Source organism: Tripterygium wilfordii, chromosome 17 (assembly GCF_013401445.1).
Source record: "Tripterygium wilfordii isolate XIE 37 chromosome 17, ASM1340144v1, whole genome shotgun sequence".
NCBI classification, from domain to species: Eukaryota; Viridiplantae; Streptophyta; class Magnoliopsida; order Celastrales; family Celastraceae; genus Tripterygium; species Tripterygium wilfordii.
Window position 1 is genome coordinate 1,776,956 of NC_052248.1, and position 18,710 is coordinate 1,795,665.

At 35.4% G+C, this 18,710-nt stretch overlaps 2 protein-coding genes across 2 annotated transcripts; one reads left to right on the forward strand and one right to left on the reverse strand.

Annotated features, from left to right (window-relative positions):
• Positions 1–1,011: 1,011 nt before the first annotated feature.
• Positions 1,012–4,086, reverse strand: LOC119982057 (fatty-acid-binding protein 1). The gene is made up of 4 exons (XM_038825233.1): positions 3,656–4,086; positions 2,365–2,614; positions 2,031–2,122; positions 1,012–1,356 (listed from the first exon to the last, which is right to left on the reverse strand). Exons 1-4 carry the CDS (start codon positions 4,047–4,049, stop codon positions 1,217–1,219), a joined length of 876 nt encoding a protein of 291 aa, XP_038681161.1. The 5' UTR covers positions 4,050–4,086; the 3' UTR covers positions 1,012–1,216.
• A 2,457-nt stretch (positions 4,087–6,543) lies between these two features.
• On the forward strand, positions 6,544–12,944 carry LOC119982058 ((-)-kolavenyl diphosphate synthase TPS14, chloroplastic). The gene is made up of 15 exons (XM_038825234.1): positions 6,544–6,651; positions 8,020–8,115; positions 8,396–8,472; positions 8,568–8,871; positions 9,159–9,342; positions 9,978–10,192; positions 10,315–10,435; positions 10,524–10,636; positions 10,742–10,968; positions 11,141–11,256; positions 11,531–11,629; positions 11,719–11,961; positions 12,072–12,195; positions 12,280–12,486; positions 12,655–12,944. Exons 1-15 carry the CDS (start codon positions 6,564–6,566, stop codon positions 12,886–12,888), a joined length of 2,448 nt encoding a protein of 815 aa, XP_038681162.1. The 5' UTR covers positions 6,544–6,563; the 3' UTR covers positions 12,889–12,944.
• The last annotated feature ends 5,766 nt before the right edge of the window (positions 12,945–18,710 follow it).

An 18,710-nucleotide genomic window follows, 5' to 3' on the forward strand; every position in this document is an offset into this window, starting at 1 on the left:
TATCCTCGGCTTTTTAGCCGGCTCGGCTCGCGCTTTCTTCAAGTCTGTACTCTGTCGTTTTATTATTATTATTATTTATTTATTTATTTTAGTGGGGAAGGTGCCATGGAAGGAAACTTGAAAAGAGGTGGAAGCACCATGATTCATGAATTTCATTTTATCCAATTATTAATGAAAAAATAAAAAAAAAGTTAATGTGATTGTTGAGTGCGTCTGTTGGGTGGTTGGGGGAGCATTTAGTTATTAATTACGAAAATAAAGATTTCAATTGAATGTCTGAATTCAAAGTTTCTTTAAAAAAAAATAATTAGAACTTCTCTCTTCATTTCACCTTGTAAAATGCGTGGACAGGCTACAACCTTTTGATTATTAATTACGTGTATTAACTAGAATTAAATAAGTTCAAAAATTGTGTACTGAAAAAATAAAAATAAAATGCAGGCAGCTCTGGTAAACTAAATTAATTTTCCAAAAATTGGGCCTGGAGTATAGAGAGGGCTCCGGCTCCGGACAATAGACTTTTGGCCTCTATTTCTGAAAACCTGGGCTTAACATGTAAACCAAGGCCCACCACACTAACCTTCTATGGATCCAACAATTCAGATAAAACTTGGAACAATATTCATTCACAAGCGAAGTTTTGGTGAAATTGTTGAAGCTGCAATCTAATGGTAGCTGTAGGAAATTCAGTTCCGGGTAGGAAAATAACACGTGTTTATGAAATATTTACATGTCCGGACTTTATCCCATATTGAATTTCGAACGTTCTTAATTGACCACACCCAAATTGGTTTAAATCCAAACAACTAAATCAGATAATAACCTAATCCAGTTAGGGTCTCGACAAATAAATCGAACAAAATTTATGTGTTTGGACCCTAACTCTATTTTAAACCGAACAAAAATTTGGTGTTTGGAAGCGAATTTCGGACATACTAATGTCCAAATTTGGTTTAATCCGGGTTGGATAAATTAAGTCATCCGGACCGGACATAATTTTACCACCCTAGGTAGCTGCGCACTCCAAGATGACTAACCTTAATTTAACGCATGCCAATATTTTCTACACAAAATCCAGTCATCAAATGCATATTGGGAAGAATTTTGTTATATAACTGAAATTAGCAACCACATAAAGATGATATAATGATGCAGCAAATGCTCACCACTACTAGAAATTTCCTTTTAATTGAGGATACCTTTGGTGAACACTTATCTAAGAGTGAAGAAAAGACGCAAGTTTCTGCTCAATGACTGCTTTGGCCTTTTCATCAAATGGCTCCTCACCAATATATAAATCCAGAATAGAGTGACAGAGGAGTTTGCTCTGTATGCTTCCCACATCCTTTCCATTAACTACGTACGTAAAAGCAAATAAAAAATAAATAAATTAGTAGACTGTACAGCAATCTGAATTACTATCTCAGGTATAAATAGATCTTCGATCTACTGGTTAGTTAAAAAGACGAATGTGGTACTATTTGTGTTCCACATAGGTGGGATAATTATAAGGTAAGCATACATGAATGAAACGAGTAGGTCCATGTCTGGCATGATCATCAGTGTACATAAACAACATAATTACAAGAATGCAAACTGTGATTACAGAGGGCACAATGCTCCTCAGAGAGAGTAAGATCCAGTCAATCACCACATGGCAGAGCCCTTCACTATAGCTCCATTTTACCATTTCAAGTTTCATCGAATGACTACAGTTCCATTTCTTATTTTTTTAATAATTGGGTAGACATTATCAAAGTTTGCAACACGCTTCATATGTGTTTTGAAATCCAGATAAGCATGAATTAAAATCTATATCATGGTTGCAGTTCTTAGATTCAGTCTCGGAAAAGGCCCATCAATCGTAGCAATTTTAGTCAAAGCTCAAATCATGTCACAAAATTCAACTGACACAATGTTTATGGAAAAGGATGGATATATATATGTAGTCCTCCACCCAAGCCCCAAGGTGAATCTAAATAGTAAATATTCTCCATAGGGAAAATTTAAAATAGGTAAGAAAAGCTTACTTGTTGTGCGAAGTACATGGCCTCGCTCCTTTGAGAGTTCTATCACAGAGCCTCGCGGTATTTTATATTCATCCGTAAACAAGGAAGTGAATCTGTAAATGAGTAGGCTATTAGGATCAACCGCGATATTTCATTATCAAGTGTAAAGTGAGTAAAAAATGACACCCGATTCCATGAAATGTGGTAAGACAGTAATGGGACAAAAAATTCCAATCTAGGGGCCAAAGTGTCAAACAAGATTCCAAACAGAGCACTAAGATCCTAAAGATGCGTGTATTCCAATATAAATATATGCCATGTGGAGAAAATATTATTGGTGGAAATGATGATTTACCTCTGAAGCAATTCCTTATTATCGGATCCCCCAAACTTTTGTAGCCTGTTTCCAACAGACTCTTCAAAAGCACTACGCACACTGCGAATGCTTAACCTACCATAGACTATTTGAAGCCTTACTGTCATGCAAATGTCATTTTCCATGAGATCCATATTGAACTCCTTGTTTTCCTTAAGCTCAGAAATTGAAAGTTTCCCATATTTCTCACCAAGCAGGTTCTTAACGTCATTGTGATCCGCATAAACACCTGTGCAAAGAAAAGTTTCAGTTGTGACAGAGAAGTAAACAATTATTTCATCAATAATTTTCTAATTTTCACATTTTGTAGGAGTGCACTTTAGCAGAATGTAAAATAATTGAGTTATCAATTACATTATTGTGAACATTAAAGTCATTAACTATTCTACAATACCTACAAATGTCAATATCAAACCATGAATATGGGAAAAGACAGTCCTAGTAGCATTATAAAAAAAAAAAAGTAACATACTAATTGAAAATTTAAAGTGTGCTCCAGTTGTACAAAATGGAGATAATTGAAAATCTGTGCACCTAACCAACGTTGATGTGCATTATTTAATGAAAGAGTTTATACTTTATGGTATAATATTAGTGCATGGACACTTCGGAGTTAAGAACATGTTGTGAGTTGTCACTTCTAGTAGTTCACACTTCACAAAAATGGATGATGTTTCTCTGACCAAATAAACTGCCTTTGCGTTGCTTCCAAAAAACATGACAAATAACGATGAATTTACAAACTAGAATTTGATAGGCAAGTGGAGCAAGCTACAAATCCTCTTTAATCAGTACAGAGGTATCAATGTTCGCCTCCAAAACCTAGCAAATAGAGAGGCATCCGTAGCATATAAAAAAGGTATCTAAAAGGGACCTCTTTTTTTTTAATCTAGCTGCATCTTCACTACCAATAATCTAACACCTGAATAGCATTTTGCAAACCTCTTCAATGACACAGCAGAGACTTAATCAGCTTGATGCCACTGTTTAGCTCGTATTCAAAACCAACACGAAAATTCTTTGCGTAATCTTTCTTTTTTGGGAGAGAATGCATGGCTTACGGTCAATTTCAAATTTCTTGTGCTAATAAACGCAACATCTAATTCAAAATCACTGGTCAATGAAGAAAGAAAGTAAAAGACTAGCAATCCGAGCTGAAATTATTCAAATGTTCAATGTGCATTATACCGTTAAAGTATTCTAACTCAATAGAAAGACAACATGCACTAAGAGTTTCACAAAAACAAAAATAGGCAAAGACATGCGATACCAAAAGCGTAGACATCAATGTTCTTCAATCCCAACACGCTCTTTCTCCTCAATCCAACTCCAAGAAGCCGCCGAGAATCGGAAATCACCGGAGGAAACGAAGCGCCTGTCTTGGATTCCACGACGGGAGACGAATCATCAGCCAGAGAGAGTGATCCCCAAAGTGGAGAGGAGTGTTTGGATAACAGGGAAGCCAGTACATCTTGAAGAAATGGGCCTTTTGGTTTGTCGGCACTCAGCGAGGCAGCTATGCCTCCGGAAACTGCGGCTGCTCCGGCAGCGATTGCCACAGAGAAAGCGGTGGCGGAGAATCGGCGGGAGGAGGTGGCACGTGTATGCAGATCGAGGTGCTTTCTTGGCTGAGAAAACGAGAATGGAAAGCGTAGCGAAAACATTTCTTTGTTCTCTCTCTTACCAGTCAATTTCAAATTGCAAGGCACTTGCGAAATTTACATGATTAAGTTGGGCCATTTAGATGATCTGGGCTGAAGTTGAACATGATTTGGATTTGGGCTTCATCCAATACCACAGTTGGGCTGGCTCAGTCTTCAGAAATCAGAACTAGGTAGTAGGTACGGTCCGTTTAATTCATGAACGTCTAGTTAGTTGACTAGTCATAGCCACCAGTGACAATGGGCTTATGAATCTCAGGCCAGACCCACCATCCATAAAATTATTCGGAGAAAATTTTAATGTTACTGTTTTTAATGTCACTGTTTCTAATGTCACTGTTTTTTCTACCATTAATTTCATGAAGTTTAGGGTGTCTTTTATTTGTTATTATTGCTTATAACCATGAATCTAATAAATCATCAGTTTCCATTGTCAAGGTCAAGACTTTGTAGTAGAAGCAAGCGGCATTAATAAATGAGCCGAAGGTTCTTAGAATTTTGCTTCCTTTATTCCCGCTTGATTGGATCTCATTTATTCCTTTGCATGAATTAGGGTTGAACTTGCACCTCCCTATTTATAGAAAACTTCAAGCCAAAATAACAATAGTGGCCTTCATCTTTTGTCAAGGAATGGTGCACCTCCTTATCAAACATTAAAAGCTTCATACTGTTCCTTTGCATGCATATGGATCCCTTCCACACAAAAGCTTTTGCCGACACTTTCTATTGGCTAAGTTTTATCCACCCATGCATGTAACACTCACACACACCTTTTGTATATGAGTTTGTTTTCTTCTTTATCATTTAATGTTTGAATGCCAAGTCAAGCATGGCTTTTATGGTGGTGACCCCCCTCTACATGGAGTTGTAGGTTCCGTTTGGTAGAGCAGTTGTGTTGATTTTCAACGCTAGCTGTTAAGGCGTGGAAAAAAAGCTGAGCTTAAAGTTGTAAAATAAGCTGTGAGGTGTTTGGTAGAGTTGTTAACTGTTGTTAGCGGTTAGGTTGGGTAAATATATTGTTTGTATGTTTTCATTTTAATTTTTTTTTATTTCAATAAAAATTAATTATATATTTAATAAATAAATAATCATTATTAATTTATAAATATAATTTATTAAGTAAAAATAATAATTACTTTAGTTTAATATTTAAATAAATTTGTAATATAATATATACTGCATATATAAATGAAAGAAAATGTCAAATTTAAAAAATATATTATTATAATTATTAATATATATTTATAATTATAAATCTAATTTATTAAGTCTGAATACATCTTATTTGGGGTTCATTAGTAATATTTATTATTCAAGTGGGTCTATTATTTTTTTTTTATTTTAAAAGGGAAGTTTGACAATAAAATTGGTGGGGCCCATATAAAAAAATTGAAAAAAAAAAAGTGAGGGCGTTAAACGCCCTCACAAGCTCCAAAATGGAGCTTTTCATTTGAGAGCGATACCGCCCTAATACCACCCTGAAAATTGGGTTGTTTGGTAAAGCGGGCCGCGAGAGCGGGCCCGCTAGCTGGACCGCTCCGCAGCCCGCTTTACCAAACACTGCCTATTGTTCCACCACCCAACATTATTGTAGTCCAAGCAATTCTAAATAAAATCCGAACTTGGAATCATCTACCTCCCAAGTCCAATGGCCTTACCAATCACTGGACATCTCCACCTCCTTGCACCCTTACCTCACCAAGCTCTTCACAAGCTCTCATTACGCTATGGACCCCCTAATACACATATTACTGGGCTCAGTCCCTTGTCTTATTGTTGATTTCTTGCCTCTCCAGAAATGGCTAAAGAGTTCCTTAAAACCCACAAAAACTCCTTTTCGGATACACCTAAAACAGCGGGCATTGATTACCTTACATATGGCTCTGTTGATTACTCTGAAGGTTTTTTTGAATGAAAGGAACGGGAAAAAAAAAAAAATATTAGAGAAGAAGAATACGCAGTTAGGAAGAGCAGAAGAAGAAGAAGAAGAGTGGTTGAGAATTTGAAGTACGATTTCGTATCTAAACCTATTTTAGAAAAAAGGACAATATTTGATTGTACTTGTGTGAAAAACATGTATTTATATGGAAAAAAGGAAATTTAACTCGACTTGTATGTCCAACATTTATGAAATGGGTACTTAAATGACATTTGTTAAATTATTTTAATATCAAAAGCTGATAACCTTTGTCATAATGATATAGAAAAAATAATCATGTACACGTAATAATCTTTGGAAAAAATCATATTTGTCTTAGTGATTTTAGTTATTGAGGTGTGTGGATATGATTTAAAGTGTATGTGTATAGGTTCCATAACACTTTAAATTATAGCAACACATCTCAGTAATTGGGATCCCAATTATTGGGACGAGTAGTGTTATTGTGTAACATTTGTCATAACAATAACCTTTTTACCCCCTCTCCATTACTTTTGAATCCTTTAAATGACCCTGTTTGCCCTCTTTTTCTTTGCAGACTGCAAACAAACACAACCACGTGACAAAGCCAATCAATCATGTTCATGTCCTCCTCCTCCTCTTCTCACGCCAGAAGACCACAACTCTCCTCTTTCTCCTACCTCCACCCTCCTCTGCCATTTCCCGGTAGGTCACTCTTGCTTTATGATTATTCTTCTTTAATTAATATCGGCTTCATGAACTGCTATTGCAGTTTGTTTTTAATTGATTGACCCAGTTTTTATCATCAGATTATTGTGAGAAAATCATGAAATGTAGCCTGGACTGAATATCAGATTAATCACACTTACTACGAGAAATTGTCGATTTTTCAACTACTAAATCGGTTGAAAATGTAGGAAAAATCGATTAAAAATCTTATTTTCCAATTGATATAATTCCACTGGTTTCCAATCGATATATTTTCATTGGAAAATACTTCGTTAGAAACTTTTTTCCAACCATTTTTATAATCGGTCAGTAATTTACAATCGATATTTCTGTTGTAAAAATTTTGTTTTCCGTTGGAATATTTTTTGGTGGGTATGAAAAATATTTCGTTGGAAATATTTTTTTCAACCGATTTTGAATCGGTTGGAAATTTGCAACAGATATATCGATTGGTAATGTTATAATAAAATTTTTAAAAAATAATTTAGTTATACTTTATGCATCCTGTTCAAAGTTCTTTCAAGATAGAAAACTCACGAATCTAAAACCACATCAAATAGTATTTCATCAAATAATCCAATACATCAAATACTATTTCATCAATTTATCGTAAGATTCAATTAAATAACTTAACTTAAAGCAATTCAATTCTATTCATCATTCTCATTTTCACCTCCCTCCTCTTCCTCATAAATATCACCACTTCATTATCTTGCCTTGATTCGCGGAATGAATAGTGTGAATGTTGATGCTGCAGCTGTAATTCAAATAACTTAAATTAATTTCTACAAGACTCCAGACATGGCAGAACCAACATGTACGCTAGCTGCATCTATTCCCAAAAACCAGTGTAAATGAATCTGATGATTACAAAAGCAGATGCATAAACTACCATAAAAAAATCCGTAAAAAACAGAAGATGAGGGGGAGCAGAGATCCATAGATGCATAAACTTAGCCAAAACGCAGCTGAATACAAATTAATATAAATTAATCAATCTTTTTCTTTTCCTCCTCATTTTCATACATCCCTAAACCTTCTTCGTGAGATAAGTTGTTAGTGCCTCTATACTTCTCATTATGGCACCATCGTAATTGCCACCTATTGACAAACCCATATCTGTATTTCGCTTTTATTTATTTCATAATTATAATCGGGTAGTGTTAACGGGTGCCATAAAAGTACTTGTTAAGGATCGATTATAATATATCACAGTATATCATGTGTGATGAATAGTCTCTCATCTATTTTTTAAATTTAAAAAATATTTTTAAGGTTTCAATACACTTTTTTCATCCTTATTTAGTGATTAACATTTCCCATTATATTTTTATTTTTGGGCAGGATTAAGTTTTTTCAGTACTAGAGACAAACGAGTCAACTTTGATAGCACTCGCATAATCTCCATTGCAAAATCCAAGCCTGCTCGCACCACTCCAGGTATGTACGGTAAAACAAAACTTAGTAATGATAGAGATTCCAGTAACTGGTATTCCATCTATTCCAGCTGTTGAATTGTATGCACGTGATTTCATGTGCATCACGTGAGACATGTAGAACCCACGAATTCACTTGGATCCTGTGCGTCAAACTTTGCAGCTGAAATAACTGGGATACCAACTATCAGGATCTTCATCATTTTCGAACAAAACTATATGTAGTCATATATACGCATACACATACTAGTTCTAATCATAATTATTATTATTAATTTGTGTAGAATACTCGGACGTTCTTCAGACCGGTCTGCCATTGATTGTGGAGGATGACATACAAGAACAAGAGGAACCTCTTGAGGTGTGACTCAATTGATCAATTGATCAACTAATTAATTAATTTTATTTTTTATGGTTTAATAATAATAAATTTTGTTTTTGTGAAAAACAAAAAAGGTTTCCTTGGAAAACCAGATTAGACAAGGTGTCGACATTGTTAAGTCGATGCTGGGATCAATGGAGGATGGGGAGACTAGCATTTCAGCTTATGACACAGCATGGGTTGCACTTGTTGAAAACATTCACCACCCTGGTTCTCCTCAATTCCCATCCAGTCTTCAATGGATTGCCAACAATCAGCTGCCCGACGGCTCGTGGGGTGACCCCGACGTGTTCTTGGCACACGATCGGTTAATCAATACGTTAGCTTGTGTCATCGCTCTCAAGAAATGGAATATTCATCCCCACAAATGCAAAAGAGGTACAGTTTGGTGTTACGTCAGCAATCTTATAGATCCTTGTGTTTTTTTGTCCCAACAATCCCCAAATGTCGAGATAGAAGTACACGATTTCATATGAATCATGTGAGCATGCGAGACCCATGGTTTCAAATTGATCATTTGCATCCATATTAGCATTTGGGATGACTGAAACAAGAAACACTAGGATCTTTAGTATTTCTACTTAATTATCTTTACCTAATACCAAAGTAAATGTTTTCGATTAAACAAAATATAAGTTTTAATTTTTTTTAAATGTAAAAATTAGGATTGTCATTTGTGAAAGAGAACATAAGCAAGCTAGAAAAGGAGAATGAGGAGCACATGCTAATAGGCTTTGAAATCGCTTTCCCATCACTTCTTGAGATGGCTAAAAAATTAGGGATTGAAATACCTGATGATTCTCCAGCCATTCAAGACATCTATACCAAGAGAGATCTGAAGCTCACAAGGTATGTCAAATGTGTGTAGTTCTAGACTTCTAGTGATTATGTTTTCTCAAGCGAAAAATGCAACCTTATTCATTTAAATTTTAAAACAAGTATGCATAGGTTGCTAGAGTGTGTGTTTTATCAATACTAATATCTCACATCGTATAAACATAATCAAATCGAGTGGTAAGTAAAGTTCTAACACTTGACACACAAGCATGTGTTTTTTGGGTATAAGAACCATTGAAGTCGTTCTATGAAGAACAAATTTGTGCAGACCCGTGGTCAAGAGTGGACAATAGCCTTAATTTGTTTGGACCTAGATTTCGAACATGATATTGAAGTAAAGACTAGATACATTTGGACGTGGCCTCTACCTGTCCACTTCGTGGGCACACATAACTCAATCTACAAGTGCATGGAGTGTCAAGACTAATATCCCACATCCTATTGACATAACTCAACTGAGTGGTATACAAGTATGTCCTAACACCTCTCACACAATGATGTGTCTTCTTCACGTAAGAAAAATGGCGACATCCCATGAAAAACAAAATCGTGCGGGCTCGTGTTATACAACGAACAATATCTTTGATGCATTTAGCCTTGGATTTCTAACATGTATTACATGTGATTATTTTCTTTGTGTGTGGTAGGATACCAAAGGACATAATGCACAATGTGCCCACAACACTACTATATAGCTTGGAAGGATTGCCAAGCCTGGATTGGGAAAAGCTTGTAAAATTGCAATGCACAGATGGGTCATTCTTGTTCTCTCCATCCTCCACCGCCTGTGCACTCATGCACACTAAAGATGGCAATTGCTTCTCATACATAAACAACCTGGTACACAAATTCAATGGAGGAGGTAATGTATATATGTAGTGCCATTTTTTTTTTCTTATTTGTGTTTGCCCACATAGAATTTGAAAGACTACTGTAAATGTATTTATTCTCTAATGTTGATACATACATGTATAACCTTTTTAGTACCGACTGTGTATCCGGTTGACCTTTTCGAACATATTTGGTGTGTCGATCGCTTGCAACGCCTAGGAATCTCCAGATTTTTTCACCCAGAAATCAAAGAATGTCTTGGTTATGTTCACAGGTATATATAAGAACTGATTAGTTTTGGACAAAAAAATTAAAAATTTATTTTGATATGATTAATTAAAGGTTAATTACTTTTGATTTAGATACTGGACCAAAGACGGAATTTGTTGGGCAAGAAATTCATGTGTTCAAGATATTGATGATACAGCAATGGGATTCAGGCTGCTTAGGTTGCATGGATACGAGGTTTCTCCTGGTATATATATATATATTATTTTCACCAACAACTAATCAAAGTCTAGCAATTAACTTTCATTTCTGGGTGATCTGATCTAATTAAAGTTCTGATTATGTTTGGCAGATGTGTTTAAGCAATTTAGAAAAGGCGACGAGTTCGTCTGCTTCATGGGGCAATCAAATCAGGCGATCACCGGAATCTATAACCTCTACAGGGCTTCTCAAATGATGTTCCCTGAAGAGACAATTCTTGAGGAAGCCAAAAAGTTTTCAGTAAATTTCTTAAGGGAAAAAAGAGCCGCTAGTGAACTCCTAGATAAATGGATCATAACCAAAGATTTACCGAATGAGGTATGACTTGATCCACGCAATCTCGGAAATATAAACTATATTATTTGATATTTCATTCTCTACACCAACACCCTGCAACTTAATCATCTCATGTCATAATGGGACACCGTTGCGTCATTTGGTTAAATATGTCTAGTTTAGAATCTAATTTTATACGTATGTATTATAAAAGGTGGGGTTTGCCTTGGATGTTCCGTGGTACGCATGCTTGCCTAGAGTGGAGACGAGGCTTTACATTGAACAATATGGTGGCCAAGATGACGTATGGATTGGCAAGACTCTTTACAGGTAATCCTTCATTCATTCATTCTTTTATTTTCTTAAAAATAAATCAATTCACGTATTCAATACAACAAGTATTTTGTGGGGATGTAACTTGGAGGTGAAACAGCTGACTCTCCTTCCTGCATGTCCCCGACCCATCTACTGCGTGAATCTTTTGCACGAAAGTTGTTTCATTTTTTTACATAGCAATTCAAAAAATAATATATTCAACCCAGAAGTCATTGACCGCAATATGTATGTAACATGTGGATGTGGGTGGGTATCTATTTCTCTGCAGGATGCCCTATGTCAACAACAATGTGTATCTGGAGCTAGCGAAGCTTGACTACAACAATTGCCAATCCTTGCATCGCATTGAATGGGACAATATCCAAAAGTAACAACTACCCCTCAAAAAAATTGTTCCAATTTGTTTTTTCCCTTCAAATTCTGATATAGCCGTAAATGCATATGATATATGTGTAGGTGGTACGAAGGCTACAATCTTGGGGGATTTGGGGTTAACAAAAGAAGCCTCCTCAGGACATATTTCCTGGCTACATCCAATATTTTTGAACCCGAAAGATCGGTAGAGCGACTCACCTGGGCAAAGACTGCAGTCTTGGTCCAAGCTATTGCATCTTATTTTGAAAATTCTAGGGAAGAAAGGATTGAATTTGCAAATGAATTCCAAAAATTTCCCAACACAAGAGGTTACATTAATGGAAGGTAAATAATCTAGTTTTAATTTTAGTTTGGCTTTGCTGACATTTTTAACTGTTAATATTATTAAAAGTCTAATTTAGTATATATTTTTTTTGTTGTTGGTTTTATTGCAGGAGATTAGATGTAAAGCAAGCAACAAAAGGACTTATTGAGATGGTGTTTGCAACCCTACATCAATTTTCATTGGACGCATTGGTGGTGCATGGTGAAGACATTACTCACCATTTATATCAATCCGTGAGTTTATTTGAAATCATAAAATATATTTTCTTTAATCCAATACTATAATTTGGTTTTATGTACAACTTAATATATATATAGTGGGAAAAGTGGGTGCTGACGTGGCAAGAGGGAGGAGACAGAAGAGAAGGAGAAGCAGAGCTATTGGTGCAGACAATAAACTTGATGGCTGGCCACACACCCTCTCAGGAGGAGGAGTTGTATGAGCGACTCTTCAAACTCACAAACACAGTTTGCCATCAACTTGGTCACTATCACCACCTCAACAAAGACAAACAACCTCAACAGGTACTTTTGGAATTCCCTCCACTCCTTAGTTCATCTTCTCTAGTTGACATGCTTTCATCCATTGGCACATATCTTAATGGGTTCTGACAATACTCCCAGTTTTTAATTTTATTTTGTCTTCCATTACAACTTAATGGGTCATTAATTAAGCATCTCTACACTTTTCAGGTAGAAGACAATGGAGGATACAATAATTCAAACCCTGAAAGCATTTCAAAGCTCCAAATAGAGAGTGACATGAGAGAGTTAGTGCAGCTGGTATTAAACTCTTCAGATGGCATGGACTCTAATATCAAGCAAACATTCTTGACAGTCACAAAGAGCTTTTACTACACTGCTTTCACTCATCCTGGGACTGTCAACTACCATATTGCCAAAGTACTCTTTGAAAGAGTAGTATAAGATCAATTGACATTTGATCGATATTTGATAATATGATGTTCAGTGAATATTGTAGATCACCATTCTTAGTTGTCTGCAATTTCAGATTAAAATTTTCAAAGATAAGGCATCAATAAGAACTAAGAAGGTCCATCGCATATCCAATAGAACAAAAATGCATTGCTTACATTCAAGCAAATGACATTCAATTTCAAATTGCATGCGATACTATTAGTTTCACAAAAACAAAAATTAGCAAAGACATGCATGTGATACCAAAAGCGTAGACATCAATGTTCTTCAATCCCAACATGCTTTTTCTCCTCAATCCAACTCCAAGAAGCCGCTGAGAATCGGAAATCACCGGAGGAAACGCGAAGCGCCTGTATTGGATTCCACGACGGGATAAGAATCGTCAGCCAGAGAGAGAGAGAGTGATCCCCAAAGTGGAGAGGAGTGTAATTATCAAAACAAAAAATAAAAAAGTGGAGAGGAGTGTTTGGATAACAAGGAATCCAGTACATCTTGAACAAATGGACCTTTTGATTTGTCGGCACTCACTACGCCTCCGGCAATTGCGGCTGCTCCGGCAGCAATTGCCACAGAGAAAGCGATGGCGGAGAATCGGCGGGAGGAGGTGGCACGTGTATGCAGATCAAGGTGCTTTCTTGGGTGAGAAAAAGAGAATGGACCGTTTAGATGAACTGGGCCCAAGTTGAACATGATTTGGATTTGGGCTTCATTTTCTTACGGTTCGGCTCCATCCAATACCACAGTTGGGCCGGCTCAGTCTTCAGAACTAGGTAGCTACCGCCCGTTATAATTCATATGTCTACTTGTCTAGGCAAGTGGGCATAGCGGGCCCACGGCCACCAGTGACAATGGGCTTATGAATCTCAGGCCTGACCTATCAGTGAATGGGCTGATAAACACTTGTGATAATCTTTTACAGCAAAATAACCATGTCCAGGTAAAAGAAGAGCCAAAATTAAAATTCCGATTGAAGAAGCGCAGAGACGGACGTCACGGTCATGGTCAAAAAATGTGAATGTGTTTATAAAGATGACCCTACATATTAAAACTCAATGCCTTTTAAAAGGACAAAACTTTGCCCAACATGTAAATTATACCTCAAGAGATTTGATTTGATTTGAGTATATAATTAATTACACACGTCACTCGTGGACCTGGATGAAAAGTAGACGAAATTAGATGACTACAAATTATATATATGTATATATATATATATATATATATATATAGGGATATCTGATTTTATGTATTAGATGATAGAACCATGAGTACGTAAGACTGACTTGGAACAATGACAAGGAACTAAAACTTGACTGTTCAAGAAAGCATATGCGATTTGTAAGAAACCAACAAACTATTATTTGTTTTCTTTGTTAGAGCAATGATTGTTCAAAAATATATATATATATAGTGTTAATTATACTTTTCATCAACGAAATATAGGGATCGTTCATTTTTAACACCTAAAGATTTTTTGTTACAATATAATCATCCAATGTTTTAAAATGAGACAATTTAATGACTCGGTCAGATTTAACACAGTTCTGGTCAAGGTTCCCATTGATGTGGCATTAAGTCAACAATTTTTGGTCAAAAATACTTACGTGTTTGCTTACTAGAAACCACATAAACAAATTAAAAGAAAAAATAAATTAATAACAAAGCAATAAGCCAAGGACACATAAGCTGGATGCTCAAATAATAAAAAAAAATAAAAGAAAATTATCACATGAATTCTAGAACCCAGGAAAAGGAGAGAGAGTTATAGAATAATCGTTGATGGACAAATGCATGACTTTGAGATCTGAGAGAAGTCGAGCTCGTGAATGGACAAATGTGCCGAAGGAGATAAGTCCCACAAGTGAATTCCGATTGAAACAGAATGGACAAATGTTCCACGTGAATCTCATCCTTAATTTCCCCAGCCTCCTCATCAAATTCCCTGTCAACCCTAGCCCCAAACCCGATAAATAGTTTCAAATTTCCAAAAAATACAATCAAAATCATGGAATTCTTCCATTAAAAAAATTAAAGACTCAATCTTGCCTGCAATTATACAACAACAAGACGCACGCCAGATCTCTGCCTGTAGAGTTGGAGAGAAGTTAGAGTTCTAGAAAGAGATGAGACAGAATAGAGTAGAGATAGAGTTGGAGAAAAATTTGCTATTTTATTAATTTTCTTTTTAGAAATTTTAGTCTGAATTTACAAGTCACGTGTCAAAGATTATCTTTGTTGGTACATAAGTATATGTCGACCCAAATATATTAAATGGATGTCACGTCAGTGAAAACCTGCCCAATACTATAACAAATCTGACCAAATCCTTGAATTGTCTCATTTTGGAATATTGAGTGATGACATTGTAATAAAAAAAATCTTTGGGTGTTAAAACTGAACGACCATTATATTTCGATGATGAAAAGTATAATTAACCTATATATATATATTAATTTTGTAACTTGACAAGTTAGATGGAGTATGGTAACTTTTGTGATGAGTTGGTGGTTGTTGCATATTAGAATAACATTTGAGTAGTTATTTTGATTACGGTTATGATAGGGATCCCAACAGTTTGTATCCAGTTATTCCAACTGCTGAGTTTGTACGCATAAAATATCATGTGGAGCCTATGACTTCACACTTGAATTCTGTGCGCTCGACTCAGCAATTGAGATAACTGAGATATCAATTATTGAGATCTTTATCATTTTTCGTTTTGATTAATTTGTTTTGATTTAATTTCAGATTAAGCTACAGGTGTCAGCTTCTTATACGTTTAATTAGTTCAAATTTACTTGTTCACGTACATGCACATTGAAAGTACACGTGGCTAATTTGTTTTTATAATACCACTACTTTGGTGATAGTGTAATGGTGAATCTCTCTTGGTCAAGCGTATGTATTTGGAAAGTATTGAGTTTGATCACTGAAGAAATACCCTTGTGGTCATGCGTTGAGATTTGACACAACTTACGCAATCATAAAATGAGAAACTTATGTGCGCGTGGGTTTGACAAACCAAGTTTAGGAAATATCAGATGTTTAAAGGCAACCTTTACGGTTTTACGTTAGATTTTGATCCAATTTACACTGACACAAGGTGAAAAATTTATGTACATGCGGGTCTAACAATCCGATTTTAGACACATCAAATATTCAAATGTCTAAAAGACGAGCTATATATATCATATGTTGAAAGTAAAAGTTTGTATATATATATTTTTTATATTCGGTAAGTCTAGTTTTCTGCTGCCTTTAAATTATAGAAATGGCAGCAAAAAATAAAGATAAAAAAGTGTGTAGTGTGGTTCAAACTTCAAACTCCAGCCAATTAATGAATAAAAAAAATATGGGGAATAGAATCCTTTTTTCAGATCTAATGCTTTAGATTTTGTGTTGGATATCCGGAAGCATTGATCGACGCCTTAATAATATATATATATAAATTCTTTTATAAATACCCAAAGTAAAGACTTAAAATAAGTACAGTTTTTTGATCATTGATTTAAGTGAAATGACTAGTAGAATCCATTGTTTTGAGTCTCACATGTTTTAAATCAATGGTGAAAACATGTGTACTTATTTTAAGTCCTTACTTTAGATACTTATAAGATAATTCCTCTCTCTCTATATATATAAAATAAGGACGATCTACGATATTAATTATACTACTAGAGCATTACCTTGTCCTGTGGATTATTACTGCTAATATGATGATAATTAACAATCATGATCAATGTATGTTTATTAAGTTCTTCTAATTACTTAAAAACAAAGAGTTGTTTGCTTGGGTGGAATTAAGTAAATCACCAAACTAATTGTGTGTCATTCATTCTCTCTTTTATATTTTGTTTTATTTGTGGGAATAAGAGCATGAAAAGCTGAAATATGCTGTTCCACATGAAGACACACACCACTACGTACTGTCTTCATATAATAGAACCCATCAATATCAAAACATTTTAAACATCCTGAATTGATGTGAAATTAGTTGGGAATACAAATATTATATTCATATATATATATATATATATATATTATATTATTTCACAAACAACCTGGCTGTGTTACATCTAAAGGGGGTTGGAATCTCAATATATGAACAAAGGAATATTGGATGCGCATTCAAATATTTTGCTCAACTTTTGGTGTCTCTATATATTTACATACATACATACATATATATATATACACACATCAATGTTACGACTTGTTTGTTCCACATGCGGGTTTATAAGAGAAATTAAAGCCCATCCTTTCTAACTCGCATGAGACTTTTTTGTGATCAAACTTTGGCCCGGATCCTGCTGTGCAGAAAATATCAAATGACGAAAGAGAAAAACACAACAATCTCAATACAAGATTTAACGTAGAAAACTTCAAAACCGGAGAAAAACCACGAATGCTGTTAGAAACAATCAGAGAAATTTATTATGTGAAAAATTGTTACAACCACACTCTCAGAATATTTTCTCTCACCCAGAACCCAATTACACCCAAGAGAATCTTCCCAAGCTTGTTCTCTCTCAAGCTTAACTCTCTTATGTAATTCTTGTTCTACATCTCTCCACACTCTCATCACATCATTGTGTGATCCTTGTGATCTACGTCTCTCCACTTCATTGTGGAAACTTGAGATGATTCATAATTGAAGCCATGCCTCTATTATAGACATCCACAAGTCGGTTTACCTGCAGCAAGTAATCAACTAAGACACGCGTGTCATTAGGCGTTTTACATGCATCAGTCTCCAACAAAGTCACGTAAGCCACCATAATTGACCTTAGAAAGCCTTTTCCCTCATTTGACAACATGATATTGACAGTTCAATTGAACACGGTTCTCTCATTGTCCTTGTCACTTACTGCACAGTCGCTTTTCTTCAACAATACTGACTTTTTAATCAAGACTTTAACTAAAGATCCATAATGAGATGATTTTGAAGTGTTTGAGATGATACTTTTTGATAAATTAAGCGCTAGATGTTCATAATGGGTACTTGAGATGATACTTTCTTGATAAGTTAAGCACTACATGCACACTTGTGATAAAAAATGACACTTGAAAAATTAGTCCATACTTGATCTTTGAAGTGTATGGTAATTGATGAATAGTGAAGAGAGATGATGAAAAAGGAAGAGAAATGTGATGAAAAGTAAGAGAGAGATGATAGAAAGAAAGAGAGAAAAGATGAAAAGGAAGAGAGAGGGATGAAAAATAAGAGAGAGATGATGAAAAGGAAGAGAGAGAAAATAAAGAAAATGAGTATAGAGTGTTAGAATGTATGGAGATGTGATGAATAGTATAGGTTGTGGGACCTAGTCATCCAATTAAATTGTGCCACCTAAGAGAGAGGAGAAGAGAGAGAATATAATTTAGGGAAATTTGGAGTGTGTGCACAAGTTAAACCATTGTGGATGCTTACACCGACAATCATCCTTCATAGTTTTTGCTATGACATTACAATCATATTCCACTATAAAAGAATATACCCATTCAGAACTTCATCACTCCAAGATTTTCCTTTTTCGCACACATGTCGAAAAAATCTACTGAAATTTATGATGCAACCCCCCATGCTTGATTTTTCTAGAAGTTCCTCATCCCCTCAACATCCTTCCCACTACACACCCTGCATAACCGTCAAGCCAATGCCCGTGTGCAAATCTGTGGACCCGTTTTTAGTAACCTATCATCTTTCATGGCAACACTACACTACAGTTAAGTTTTGAATTTTTATCTCCTATGGAGAAAAATTCAGGTAAACTACATAAGAGAGAAAAATTCAGCTAAACTACAATTTAGTT